Source organism: Ictidomys tridecemlineatus, chromosome 6, assembly GCF_052094955.1.
Source record: "Ictidomys tridecemlineatus isolate mIctTri1 chromosome 6, mIctTri1.hap1, whole genome shotgun sequence".
In the NCBI taxonomy this organism is placed as follows: Eukaryota; Metazoa; Chordata; class Mammalia; order Rodentia; family Sciuridae; genus Ictidomys; species Ictidomys tridecemlineatus.
Genome location: NC_135482.1, coordinates 16,373,595 through 16,388,775, shown reverse-complemented (window position 1 = coordinate 16,388,775; position 15,181 = coordinate 16,373,595). Strand labels below are relative to the sequence as shown.

Sequence of the window (15,181 nt, the reverse complement as noted above, 5' to 3'; positions counted from 1 at the left end):
CCCGCGAGAAGCCGGGGTGAAAAGCGGCCCGACCTGCATAGGGTGTAGTGGGCGGACCGCGCGGCTAGAGGTGTGAGGATCTGAGCTCCGGGGTGGGGGGGGCGGAGGCGGCTCCTGCGGTCAAAAGAGACTTGAGACTCACCAGCCACGCGCCATGAAGGCCCTGTGGGTGCTGGGCCTCTGCTGCATCCTCCTGACCTTCGGTGAGTGATCTGAGGGGACAGGACACCCCCCCCTCCTCCAGCTCGGCCGCTTCTCGAAGGTTCTGGGGGCGTTGGACCAGGAATGGGGATATTAGGGCCTGCGGCGGGCCACACGGGCCATTGCCTTTCCTCGAAAGAGGCTCAGGGGATTACCTTTACTTTCTTCTTCCTCTGGAAAGAAAAGAAATCGAATAGGTTGATTTAAATCCCCTGCAGATCTCATAGTAGCGCGCACGGAGGTCTCAGCTACCGGGGTGGGGCCTCTCTCTCGGGCTCTTGTTCCCCGGGGAGCATTGCGGATGCCCCTCCCCGAGGACTTTTGTCGGCCGCTGCAACCTTTGCCTGTCCGCTCTGGAGGACCCCTTCCCCCAGCCTTGCGGACTCCCCGCGAGCGCGTTTCGGTTCTTAGAGGCCGGTCTCCGGAGCGTGGGGCCTGTCGCCAGCGGAATGGCAATGTCTGGGTGTTTAATTCAGTTTTGCTCCAGCTTGGTTCTTCCCCTTCTCAGCACCCTGGGCCCAATTTCATTTTCCCGAGCCAGAAGTTGCACAAATTCGGTTTGTATTCTGACCCATGAAAAGAAAGGCCCAAGTTTTGATTTGGTCAGTTGGAGGCCTTGTCTCGGCTGTGCGCAACACGTGTGGGTGTAGATGGGGCCTGGTATCACTCTGCCAAACGTTATTTATAAAGAATCGGAAGGACGCTGTTTGGAAGAGATGGCCGCCTCCGTGTTTCAGATTCTACTGGGGGACTTCAGCATCTCAACTTAAATAAGAAATGTGCTGACTTAAGTAGATCCTTTCTTCCATCCCCACCTCCTACATTTACCCACTGGATTTTGCAACACCTACCCTTGCCCTGTTTGAGCATATTCTGCGAAGCAAAGGAAGCAACAATGTTGAAGAGTTTTCCGATGTTCAATCTTTCTTCAGGGTCAGTTAGAGCTGACGATGAAGTCGATGTGGATGGTACAGTGGAAGAGGACCTGGGCAAAAGCAGAGAAGGCTCAAGGACAGATGATGAAGTAGTACAGAGGTCTGTGTTCATTTGCAACTATATACATAAGCCCCATGAAGGTTGTGGGATCCAGTAGCTGCTTTGGTTTCTTCAAAGATGCAGATTAAGTATAACATTCTGTGTTCAAATACTTGAAAAAGAAAAACAAAAATGGAGTGAATTCCTTTGAAAACTATGTTGATACCTATTTCAGAATATTAGTTAATAAATTTTCTAAGACCTTAGAAACGACCTTCATTTAGACTTTATTTAGACCTTCATTTAGATTCCTTATGTATTAGTAATTTAAAAAACAGAATTTCTGTCATTTGAGCAATGTTTTAAATTTTGGCCTTTTAGGACTCAGTGAAAATTTTTTGAAGTCCTTACTATGGACCACACATGAGTATGAATTTGGTTTTTTAGTAAAAGAAGGTTGTGTTTTTATTTTTCTGGCAATTTTAAGAACTGAGAATACCCAGCTCAATGTTAAAGGTAACCTACTGGGATAACATAATAAGGACCTACAATATAAAAGATGTTTCATAAAAATTTATATTTTTCCCTTTTAACCTGCAAGACAATCTTAAGCGGCCAATTGTGTTCTCATCACCGGCTATATTTTTGAAGGCAACTAAGTATTTGTTTATCTGATTTTCTTAGAGAGGAAGAAGCTATACAGTTGGATGGATTAAATGCATCACAAATAAGAGAACTTAGAGAGAAATCTGAAAAGTTTGCCTTCCAAGCTGAAGTTAACAGGATGATGAAACTTATCATCAATTCATTATATAAAAATAAAGAGGTAAGCAACATGTAGTTAGGATAGTCTTGTCTCTGTACAGTGGCATATTTGTTTCTTTTCATAGTAAATTTAAGTACATAGTAATTCCAAGTAGGTAGTTGACCAAGTTGACCCAATACGTACAAGAATTGCTACCAATATTTGCGGGGGGGGGGGGAGCACAGCACTGGATATTTTTCCTTCTGATGTGTTCATGGTCTGCTAAATACTTGAGTCTTAAGGGCATTCACACAAACGTAAGCTTTTGTGTGTTGCATACCTGAAAATCACTAGTAGGAGAATAAAGTTACTACTCTTAACCAGTTTGGGTATGTTATAGTTGCTACAGTCCTTTTACCAATGAATAAAACCATCTGTATATCATTAAAAAGTTTAGAGTGCTTTTTCAAGGATACAAAGGAGAAATAAAGTATGTTTCACGTGAAATTCAACTTCTTGTTGTATCTTGAAGCTAATCTAAGTGTATTAAATCTGACTTTAGATTTTCCTGAGAGAACTGATTTCCAATGCTTCTGATGCTTTAGATAAGATAAGGCTAATATCACTAACTGATGAAAATGCGCTTTCTGGAAATGAGGAATTAACTGTCAAAATTAAGGTAAGCATAGATAATCTTTTTCTCTTGAATCCTTTGAGAAAGGAAAGCCCTATTGGTCAAGAAAGGCAACCTTAGTCTACAGTGACAAGTAACCCCCTAGTTTCAGTTGTTTAACTCAGAAGTCAGCAAACGAGGATGTGGGCCAAATCTGTTTGCCTATTTTTATTTAAAAAAGTTTTATGAGAACACAACTGTATCCATTTGTATCAATGACTGCTTTCATCTACATTGGCAGTAATCATTGTGACAGGGACCTGTGATTTACAAAGCCTAAAAAATATTTATGTCTGGTCCTTTAACTGAAAAATATGCTGACTTCTGGCTTAAATCATTCCATAGGCTACATAGGCTTTTACTCTACCTCATCCTCCCACTAGGACTCAGGCTGATTGAGCAGCCATCTGGAGTGTAGCTGGTTGCCATGACACAGAGCTCAGAGGGTCGCAGACCAATTAAAGAACCTGAAAGCTACCACTAGGCTCCCACTTGCAACTCACTAGCCAGAACTAATCACATGGCCTCACTCAAAAATGGAAGGAAATAAAATCCTACCATTTTTGTGGAGACAGAGCCAGGGGTGTTTATTGAAGAACATGAATGATCACCACAGATTCCTAATATAGGAATCATTCAAGTATAGAGTCTGTGTTTTGTTTCCTATCAAAGAAATAGGCAAAACATAAAATTTATTTTTCTATAAATTTTTTTCCTTTGAGGGTAACTATCTGGTTCTTGTCTTGCTTTTAGTGTGACAAGGAGAAAAACCTACTACATGTCACAGACACTGGTGTAGGAATGACCAGAGAAGAGTTGGTTAAAAACCTTGGTACCATAGCCAAATCTGGGACAAGTGAATTTTTAAACAAAATGACTGAAGCACAAGAAGATAGCCAGTCAACTTCTGAATTGATTGGCCAGTTTGGTGTTGGTTTCTATTCTGCCTTCCTTGTAGCAGATAAGGTTATTGTCACATCAAAACATAACAATGATACCCAGCACATCTGGGAGTCTGACTCCAATGAATTTTCTGTAATTGCTGACCCACGAGGAAATACTCTAGGACGGGGAACAACAATCACGTGAGTATTACTGATTCCTAATAAGAATTAATAATCAGAGTGAGAATCTTGAGTCTCCAGTTCTGGTTCTCTGGGCAAGTGGTTTTTTGTGGGCCCTAAATTCCTTGCTTATTAAATGAGGAATTTGAACAACTCTCATAATTTGAATATAATATTTGAGGGTGGGAAAAGGGCTGGGCACATTGAGGAACTTGTAGAAAGGCGAAAGGAAGAAGAAAAAGAAGTCAAGGAAATGACAAGATGAAGATCCTACCTCACTATGTGACTTCCTCTTATAGTTAACTGATAAAACAGAAGTACCAGGCAGTTCAGTCAAGTTCTACTTCTGTTCTTGGCACTAAATTAGCTACTGCTGTACCATTCTGAGAGATTTGTGAGAATTAAATGAGATCATGAAATTTATGTTTGATAAAATTACTTTTGTTCTTCCTACTACATGGAGAGGTGTTACACACTTTTCTTTTCCTAAAGCTGCTCCCAAAGACTAAGCATAAATTTCTTCCCCATTTTTTTAAATTAAAGTCAGGATTTTCCCTCTAGGTTACTTTCCCCGCAACATGTGAATGTTCAAATACTTGTGGAAGAAGGAGAGGCAGGCAGATAGTGTCGTGGGCTCCCTTTACTTTCTGGCACACGCCCTCTCCCCCTCTACAGTTTTCTGCTGGGGATTGGTTCCAGGACCCCCATGGATACTGAAATTCACAGATGCTCAAATCCTTATATAAAGTCATAAGTATTTGCATATGATTTACATATATCCTCCCATATTCTTTAAACCATCTCTAGATTATTTATAGTACCTAATATGATGTAAATATATGTAAAATAGTTATTCTGTTTTGTTTAGGGAATAAAGACAAGGCAAAAATTGACATTTTGGTACAGAGGCAGCCATAGTTAACCTTCATAGGCCTGACTGCGTGAAACAAGTCAGCAGTAACGTAACATTTTTGATTTGTGGTGGGTTGAATCTATTGATGTGAAACCCATGGATATGAAAGGCTGACAGTACTTGCCTTTGCCTTACTTGATCTTCTGTCCTGTCTACACCTCAGTCCAGCCCACTGTTTTGATTTTTATCCACCTTTCCTATTGAAATATGTCATTAGTGAACTTTGATGCTAAATCCAGTGAAATCAGGTTTTTTTTATAAATTGACATTGTTTATTTAGTTTCAAACACTCTAGTGAGTTTGTAGTCTTCATAACCATACTTGTCTTTTCAAAAATTTTTTTTGCGTATTTTTTTTTTTTTTCCTTTTGGTGGTGCTGGGATTGAACCCAGGGCCTTGTGCATGCAAGGCAAGCACTCTACCAACTGAGTTATATTCCTAGCCCCTTCTTTCTTGAATGTTAATAATCTCATTCTTAAATTTCCACCCTTTCCTCCTCATCCCTGAGTTCCTCATACAGTTTTATCTTCTGCCCTGGCCTTAGATTTTCTTAAATCCATATTATTAGTGTAGATGAGGAGTCAGTAGACTTTCTTATAAAAAGCCAACTAATAATTATTTTCTGCTTGTAGGCTATAAGGTTCATCACAACTCTGCCATTTTGGCTTAAAGACAGTAATACAAAATATATGAAGATGTGTGGGTGGATTTTATGGGTGCCAGCTATAGTTGGCCAACCCCTTGCCTAGATTTAGGCTCTATGCTCATGTATCTACTTGCCTTTTAACACCTTACCTAAATTGTCAAACCATCAGCCTCTAGCTGTATCCAAAATAGAACTTCTTATCTCCCCCATGTCACTAGGACATGTACCCTGAGATCAGAGACCTACCTAGTTGCCTTGCTAAACTCTCATGTCCTCTACTTATTGGCAGTTGCCACTAAACTATAATAAGCTTTCTGAAACAGGGATAACATGAATATACCATTTCCCTTACTTAACTGGGAGCACAAACATCGATATGAGCTATCTGCTTCTTTGGGAATGTGTTATGACTTGTAGGTGGAGGAGAGATTTTACAGAAGAGTGGGCAGTGCTACAGTAAACTAACACTGCCCAGTCATAGTGGAAATGTTCCGACATTTGCTGTCCATTACGGCAACTAATTGCTAGTTTTTTAAGGAATCATGTTTTTATTAGGAATCATTATTTATAATAATTATTAATTTCTAGAAAAACAGTAAGAGCCACAAGAATGCATGTAATTCCATTTTTCTACAGAATGTTTCATTCATGCTTTATCGCCTTGAAAAAAGAAACCCAACATTTTTGTTTTATGCTAAAATATTTTCTACTTAAGGGAAGATTCTGACCTGTAGTATGTCCACACGTGGTATATTTAGCTCACGAGCCCTGTTGGTGATGGACAGTTCTTAACGTGAATAATGGGGACATCTTGGATTACATAGAACTGTCAGCTATTACAATTAACAAGATATTTAGAGAAGTTTATAATCAAATTTTGTAAATCTTGAATATGTCTAAATGGGTTATTTTCCTTGCAGCCTTGTCTTAAAAGAAGAAGCATCTGATTACCTTGAATTGGATACAATTAAAAATCTCGTCAAAAAATATTCTCAGTTTATCAATTTTCCCATTTATGTATGGAGCAGCAAGGTAAATCTAATCAGTGAAACTTATTATCTTGGCTTATATTTAAATGTTTAACATGTAACAGTGAAAGTTAAATGTGGTTCTTTAAGTCAAGGATCGATACTACTGGGGTTTACTTAGTTGAGCTATAATGTAATGTTTCATTTTATAAAACCAGAGTTCTTGAATGCATGAGTTTAACCATAATTGTACTTTTAACTTTAACAGACTGAAACTGTGGAAGAACCCATGGAAGAAGAAGAAGCAGCCAAAGAAGAAAAAGAAGAATCTGATGATGAAGCTGCAGTAGAAGAAGAGGATGAAGAGAAGAAACCAAAAACTAAAAAAGTAGGTCCGGTTCCTCCCCCAGCTTAAAAATTGCTTAGCCTGCAAATCCATGTGAGTCCAGGCTAATTTGAGAGAAGCTTCAGTTTTTAGAGCTCTCCTTTTTCCAGGTGACCCGAGCTTTAAAACGCAGTTTATTGGCATGTTATGTGTATTGTCCTAGGTTTTAAGTATCAAACACGGGTCATCTTTATTAAGAGAATTTCTGACTTCTCTATACTTACTAGGACTGCTGGCTTATGTATTCTGAATTTTAAATTCCTAAAAAAACTTTCTGCATCTTCTTGTTCTTTTATATTGGAATTAAAAAGTAGAGTTTTGTTGTTGTTGGTGATGGTGGTGGTGGTGATGTTTTTTTGTTTGTTTTGTTTTTTCTTAGCAAAGTAGAAGTATTGGTGGTAGTTGTTGAGGGATCCCTAGTGTAAAATATTAGCTGGCTGTCTTGCTTTCTTTCTTGGTGGTGCTGGGGGTCTTGCATGTGCTAAGCAAGCAAATTCTCAAAAAAATGACATTTTAACCTGTTGGGTTTGTGGTGTGTGTGTGGGGGGTGAGGGGGATGGGACTAGGGATTGAACCTCGTGGTACTTGACCACTAAACTACACCCCCTTCCTTTTTATTTATTGTGACAAGGTCTAGCTAAGTTGTCTAGCCTGGCCTCAAACTTGCCATCCTCTTGCCTTAACACCCAGCAGTTAATTGGCTTTTATTAGTTACCATGTTAGCCAGTTGCCTTTTTGTATTTTATATATTAGATAAACTTGGGTTGGGGGACTTTGCTTTTTAAGTATTTGATCCAGGGCCAGAAACCATGCCAGATAACAGGTATCCTCTGGTGCTTTATTCTTTTGAAACTCACTGAAGTTAATGGTTCCAACTGGGTTAACTAAACTAACCAAATACTGTTAACTTCAGGTTGAAAAAACAGTGTGGGATTGGGAACTTATGAATGATATCAAACCAATATGGCAGCGACCATCCAAAGAAGTAGAAGATGATGAATACAAAGCTTTCTACAAATCATTTTCAAAGGTAAATATTATGTTAGAATAATGAGCAGATAAAACATTACCATATTAGTGTAACTGAATATGATATGTGACCATGTGGAGGAACCCATGGAAGAGATAGTAAATGAAGAATGTTTTAAAATAGTTTTGGGACTAAAAGTTATTTCCTCCTTAATCCTGTATATTATGTATTTTTTAACTCTTGAGAATCCAAAATTAGGGTTGATTTATGTTTGACTGTTTTAAGTTAATGTTTCTCCAGATAGCATTTTGAACAACTAATACAGTATGTTAAAGGACTTAGCATGGATATATAAAACTTGTGTTCTGTGATGGTATTTGTTCTTTTCTCTTTATTCCACATCCTGTAGGTTTTAACCCTTGGTCTGATTCCATGATTTCCATGAACTTGAAAGTGCATTGCATGTATTACTTGGGCAACTGTATTAGACAATGTTAGCCATGTGTGATTTTTAAAATATTTAGAAGCCATATTTAAAAATTAGGACACGTGAAATCAATTTTAACATACCCAGAAAACTAATATGGGTTCCGTAATGCATAAAAAAGACCCAGAGAATTTGTGACTATTGGTATTTATGTCCCTCTTTATATGCATTGCTGGAGACCAAATTTCATGGAGGAAATCTGTCCTTGTACTTTTTCATGAAGTGGTTTATATAAATCTGTCATTTAGACTGGGTGCTGATGTTCCTTCCCTGCTATTGCTTAGCCTTTGCACTTCTTTTTCCTGTGCCTCTTGAATGACTGAATTCCAACCTTCCTTAGGAAAGTGATGACCCCATGGCTTATATCCACTTTACTGCTGAGGGGGAAGTTACCTTCAAATCAATTTTATTTGTGCCCACATCTGCTCCACGTGGTCTATTTGATGAATATGGATCAAAAAAGAGCGATTACATTAAGGTGAGTCTTTAGTGTAGTATAAGCTGCATTTAAATTTTGAAGGTGTGATTTCTAGAAAGTAACTGTTCTCTTCTCTCTGCTTAGCTGTATGTGCGTCGGGTGTTCATCACAGATGACTTCCATGATATGATGCCTAAGTACCTTAATTTTGTCAAGGGTGTTGTGAGTATCTAAAGATTGGAGGCAGGGGATGCTGGAGTGGGGGGGTCTAGCCATGTTGTTTTCTCTGTCTTGAGTTTTGGGGAAAGTTTGGCGTTGCTTTTATTCCAGTGTTTTACTGCTCACAGAACTTTATTTTGCCATCCTGCAGGTGGATTCAGATGATCTCCCCTTGAATGTTTCCCGTGAGACTCTTCAGCAACATAAACTGCTTAAGGTGAGGGCTCTACAGAGACTGGCCATTTTGCTTTTGGATTGGGTTCCGAAGACAGACTCAATTAGTGAAGCAAACAGATTTTGAATCTAATCCTTGACCATTCAAAAGAACTATCACTCTGGGATTATCAGATCTTAAGAATCTGATTTCTTTCTCCCTAACCCTAACCCTTTTTTTTTTAGTCGTAGATGGACACAATATCTTTATTTTTATGTGGTACTGAGGATTGAACCCAGTACCTCACCCATGCAAGGCAAATGCTCTGCCCCTAAGCCACAACTCCAGTCCTCTCCCTAACATTTAATAATAAGATTTCAAACAAATGGAAAAAACAATAAAATTGTGCAGTGAATATCTGTATGTACCTACTACCTGTTCCACAATGAACAAATTTATCATAATAAGCTTTATCACATACCACTTAATTTATCAAGCCTTTCATTAAATCTTTTCCCCCAGTAATTTTATAATTAGAAGACTTTCTAGTTTTCTGTTTAAAATATTTGGAAATATCCCATGTATTCACTTTGTTTAAGATTCTAAAAAGAATTTTAGTACATCATTTGCACATGTCTGTAATCTAGCAACTCAGGAGGCTGAGGCAAGAGGATTAGTTGCCAGCCTTAGCAACTTAGCATCAGTTCTAAAATGAGAATATCAACATTGAAGGCACAATGTGTTTTGGAATGGTGGCACACATCTGTAATCCCCATTGATTTGGAAGGCTGGGGCAGGAGGATTGCATGTTCAGGGCCAGCCTCAGCAACTTGGCAAGGCCCTAAGCAATGTAGTGAGACCCTATCAAAATAAAAAGCTGAGGATGTAGCCTAAGCAACCTTGGGTTTGATTCCTGGTACCAAAACAAAAAGTGAAAAGAACAGATCCACAATATGATTATTTACACTGAGCCTAATTTCAGCTCAGTCTGGTGTACAAGTGTTCTTCCAATCCCCACCCCTTCAACAGCAGTGATGGTGCATGTCTTTGTATCTTTCACTATTGCTCCCCTGGACCCTTACATTCTCAAAAAAGATTTTGAGATGGAGTCTTCTAATCTATTACCCTTGAATTTTGTTTAGGTGATCAGGAAGAAGCTTGTCCGTAAAACGCTAGACATGATCAAGAAGATTGCTGATGAGAAATACAATGATACTTTTTGGAAAGAATTTGGTACCAACATCAAGCTTGGTGTGATTGAAGACCACTCTAATCGAACACGTCTTGCTAAACTTCTTAGATTCCAGTCGTCTCATCATCCAACTGATATTACTAGTCTAGACCAGTATGTGGAACGAATGAAGGAGAAACAGGACAAAATCTACTTCATGGCTGGGTCCAGCAGAAAAGAGGTAAGGTGAAGTATACATGTACAGCCCTTGGGGATCTTGGTGGGAAACTGAGGATTTAGAGCCAACTCTTGAGGGGGGAAAAAAGGACAAATTAATTTTGTGACTATAGTAGTTCTCAGGACTGGTCTGTCATTGACAGGATAGTCACTTCTTAATAATAATCAGTTTTCAGATGGCTCTACTAATGCTATATAAGTTAGCTAGTAGGACAGATGATTATGCCAAGGCCAAACTTGGAAGATTTTCATTAATTCCCTTAATTTTATAGGCCGAATCTTCTCCGTTTGTTGAGCGACTTCTGAAAAAGGGCTATGAAGTCATTTACCTCACAGAACCTGTGGATGAATATTGTATTCAGGCCCTTCCTGAGTTTGATGGGAAGAGGTTTCAGAATGTTGCCAAGGAGGGAGTGAAATTTGATGAAAGTGAGAAAACTAAGGAGAGTCGAGAAGCAACTGAGAAGGAATTTGAGCCTCTGCTCAACTGGATGAAAGATAAAGCCCTTAAGGACAAGGTATTCTTTTGAAAATTATAAATTGAAATTTTAGCACCCATATTTAAGAAATAAATTATTGATTACATTCTTGGGAGGAAGAACTTAAAACTTTTCTATAGTTTAATATTACTATTATAATAACTTAAGTTTTACAAGTAAATTTGTTTTATATGCTTTAAAAGTTGGTGTTGCCATGCCCAGTGGCACCTGCCTGAGCAACTTAGCGAGACCAGGCCTCAAAATAAAAAGAACTGGGGATGTAGCTCAGTGGTACAGCCTCCCTAGCTTCAATTCCCTGTAGGGAGTTGGGTGGGGTTTGGTGTTTTAAGTTTTTCTGACTGAAAAATTCAGTTTATTAAATAAGAGCATCCCTGAAGAGTTCCTAAACTGAATGAAAATTTATTTTATGATCTACCCCTATTCATGATTTTAAGTGACAAAATCTTAGGAAGTTGAAATACAATTTCTAAGTGGCCATACCTGATATCCAACTTTTGTTTCTCACCCTAAGATTGAAAAAGCTGTGGTATCACAGCGCCTGACAGAGTCTCCGTGCGCTCTTGTGGCCAGCCAGTATGGATGGTCTGGCAACATGGAGAGGATCATGAAAGCCCAGGCATATCAGACGGGCAAGGACATCTCCACCAAGTAAGCACCCTGGGGAGGGAGAGCCCTGCCAGCATGCTAGATTTTGTCCAAACACCTGCTTGTATACAGAATCTAACGTTGAGTGTCCTCCACTACCTGTGTATTAGGTAGACAAAAGGTTTGCAAAGGGATTCCCCCTTGGATTGGTAAAGAAAAGGCATTTAACTCACGCATTTTTTGCATAATGTTTTACAAACAAATGGAGATTTTCTTAATCTGTTGTACATATTTTTACTTTTGCATTAGGTTATATGAAGTCATACTTGGCATGATGGCTCATCAACATATAATAATTAATTATTTATGTCTTTTCCAGTAAATGTTTAATTAACAGGAAGTTGCCTTCCATTTAACAAACAATTGAACTTACTGTGCCTGTGTATGTGAGTCAGAAGTAGACAAATCTTCTGTCTTTGAGACATTGAGACTAGTCAGGATGACAGATCAAAGCACAACCTAAGCCTTACATAGGTAACAATTATATCAGGGGTAGGGATAGATGTGGTTTCTTCCCTGTCTTAGATTGGTTTTGGAACCATGTAGATGAAGGCATTGTGAAGAAAGTGTCATTCAAGTGGCACTCAGAACTTGGGAGGCAGTGCTTCAATTACAGTAGTAAGACTAAGGGAATATGTAGACATTAAATCAGGTCACCCACTCAGCACTGCTTTAGGTACTTGGGACTCTTCACTAAATATAAAATAGCTTCCTTTTTTATGTGGTGCTGAGGATCTGTGTGAGGCAAGCGCTCTGCTGCTGAGCCACAATCCCAGCTCCCAAATTAGCTTCCTTTTATTTCACTTTTTTTAGCCATGCATATCTGCCTTTAAAAGGGAGTAATATAAAGACATTTTTATTTTTTCCAATACTTATTCTCTGTAATTATCAAGGTTAGGGTAAAAGAAATGTAGGAACCCTAAAATTTGATGTTTTATTAATGTTCATTTTGTCCCTTCACAGTTACTATGCCAGTCAGAAGAAAACATTTGAAATTAATCCCAGACATCCACTGATCAGAGACATGCTTCGCCGAGTTAAAGTGAGTAATGTTGCACTCATCCTCTTTGTTGTCTTAAATCTGAAAACCTTAATCAAGTGCAACTTCTTCCATCTCAGGAAGATGAAGATGACAAGACGGTTTTAGATCTTGCTGTGGTTTTGTTTGAAACGGCAACTCTTCGGTCAGGATACCTTCTGCCAGACACTAAAGCATATGGAGATAGAATAGAAAGAATGCTTCGCCTCAGTTTAAACATTGACCCTGAAGCAAAGGTTTGTATCACCAACCATCCCACATAAGTTGGTTGCGTTTTGTTGTTGTTGTTTTGTGTGTTTGTTTTGTTTTTGTATCCCAGATTGACCTCCGAATCCCCAATCCTTTTTCTGGTGACATGGTATCAGGTGTACACTACAGGGCCCATCCACGTAGGTTTTCTTCTAAGAGTAGGCTCCTGCACCAGTAGTGTCCATCCCTGATAATCCCAGCTACTTGGAAGACTAAGGTTCAAGGCCAGCTTTGGCAACTTAGCAAGACTATCTCAAAAAAAAAAAAAAAAAAAAACAACACCCTTTGAACCCTAATACCACCAAAAGCAGGGGCCTTTGCATGATTAAGGGAGGTAGCTGGGGCTGTGGTGTAGCCCCATGGTAAAGTGCTTGCCCAGTATGTGTGAGGCACTGGTTTGATTCTCAGCACCACATATAAATAAATTAATTAATAAAGGTCTGTCAGCACCTAAAAATATATATATTAAAAAAAAAGATGGAAAATATGGTTGGGAAGTTGGAACTTTCTTTAAAAAATAATGGTAGCTCTGAAAAGCTTGCCAGAGTTCTACTTTTTTAATTTTTTGTTAAATATTTATTTTTTGGTTGTAGTTAAATACCTTTATTAACTTTTATGTGGTGCTGAGGATTCATCCCAGAGCCTCGCGTGTGCTAGGGAGTGCTCTACTGCTGAGCCACAACCCCAAACCATATTTCTACTTTTTGAAATTATTTGTTTTTTGAAATAATTGTTTGACATCCCCATAGTTCAGGCATTATGCTGTAAATGATGCAAAACCCCTCTTTTATATCCTTTTCTTTTTGCCTGTCCTCCTTTTTAGTTTGACTGTTAACTCTAGTTAAGGGGTTTACTCTGTGGTTCTGAATAATAGGAGTGATCTTACACATTAAAGCAAAATGAAACTAGATCCAAGGTATTGATGGGCTCATGGATGTTGTCCTTAGGTGGAAGAAGAACCAGAAGAAGAGCCTGAAGACACAGCTGAAGACACAGCCGAAGACACAGAGCAGGACGAAGATGAAGAAGAATTGGACGCAGGAACAGAAGAAGAAGAACAAGAAACCACAAAGGTATGTCAGCAAGAGTGGGGTTGCACCTTTAGCTCTCACTAAATTCTAGTTGAGACCAAGTTAGGGCTACAACTAGAGCAAGGGTGTTAACAGACATCTGCTTAGAAAGGTCTGATAGTGATATCAAATTGAAGTTCTTGAGCAAATTTTTTCTATAAGAATGCCCTCACTTTCATTTTTTCCAGCCAGTCTTAAGAAAGGCCTTTCTGTAAACTGGGGATTTTGTTAGCTTTTAACATTTTATTGTTTTTGTTTTCACAGCAATCTACAGCTGAAAAAGACGAATTGTAAATTATACTCTCACCATTGGATCCTGTGTGGAGAGAGAATGTGAAATTTAAGTCATTTTTTGGGGGGGAGAGACTTGTTTTGGACGCTCCCCAGCCCCCTTCTCCCCTGCACTGTAAAATGTTGGGATTGTGGGTCACAGGAAGAAGTGGGTTTTTTAGTTGAATTTTTTTTAACATTCCTCATGAATGTAAATTTGTACTATTTAACTGACTATTCTTGGTGTAAAATCTTGTCATGTGTATAAAAATAAAAAATCCCAAATACCATTTTGCCTGTATTTTCATAATGCATAGTATAGAATTATCATCTGACTCTTGTGTTTTGGTGGATTGGTTTGTTTGGGTTTTTTTTTTGTTTGTTTTTTGTTTATTTGTTTTGATAACTGGATAATTAAACCCAGGGCCTCTGTGGTTTTCCTGGCCTCTGCCTCCTACATCACTGGGATTGTAGACATGCACTCACTGTTCCTGGCTAATGTGCACCTTTTTTAAAAATAGGCCCTTCCTTTCTTACAAGAAATGAAAGGGCAGCTTAATCATAGAAGAACGTGGCAAAATAAGACAGTGTCCTTGTGATGTTTATTTCCACTGTGAATTACCATTTTTAATAAATGTTATACTCAAAGCCATCTGATTGTATTAAATGAGTGACATCTAACACTTGCTACTCAGAATCCTACAGTTATAAATTCTAGATTACTACTAGTTCAACAGGAAGCAGAGAAGGCATCATATTCCCTTAGTTCTTGGTAAAAATAGGTAGTTGGTTTTAAGTTTACATTAAGGAATAAGTGAGATGGCTTGCTTTTCCCCAGTGCTAGCAATGGGACTCAAGGCCTGCATATGCTAGGCTCTACTACCCAACTATACCCCATCAAATTCATTCTCCAGTAGGCACTGAGACAGTTCAATATACTGGATGTTATTAAGGCACTCCTTTGGATGGATAAGAGAGAAATGATGTAACATGCAGCTTTGCACAAAGCCACTCCAATTGATGCAACCTAGTGCTGGAGGACCTCATCACTGACCAGAGAGATCCATGTCATGGAGCAACTTGCTCACTGGCTAGGAAGGAGACAAAGGAAGAATTCTGAAAAATAGTCCTGAACAAAAGCCAACTGGTCTATAAATTTTGTTCTCTATATTATAGACTCAG

At 38.8% G+C, this 15,181-nt stretch overlaps 1 protein-coding gene across 1 annotated transcript; it reads left to right on the top strand.

Annotated features, from left to right (window-relative positions):
* The first annotated feature begins 33 nt into the window (after positions 1-33).
* Hsp90b1 (heat shock protein 90 beta family member 1) lies at positions 34-14,289 on the top strand. Its single transcript, XM_005322347.5, has 18 exons — positions 34-203; positions 1,134-1,236; positions 1,861-2,002; positions 2,484-2,600; positions 3,348-3,679; positions 6,138-6,249; positions 6,454-6,573; positions 7,484-7,600; positions 8,368-8,505; positions 8,590-8,667; positions 8,816-8,881; positions 9,961-10,230; positions 10,499-10,744; positions 11,238-11,374; positions 12,335-12,413; positions 12,491-12,646; positions 13,607-13,732; positions 13,994-14,289. The coding sequence occupies exons 1-18, from the start codon at positions 155-157 to the stop codon at positions 14,021-14,023; spliced, it is 2,418 nt and encodes an 805-aa protein (XP_005322404.2). The 5' UTR covers positions 34-154; the 3' UTR covers positions 14,024-14,289.
* Positions 14,290-15,181: the final 892 nt, after the last annotated feature.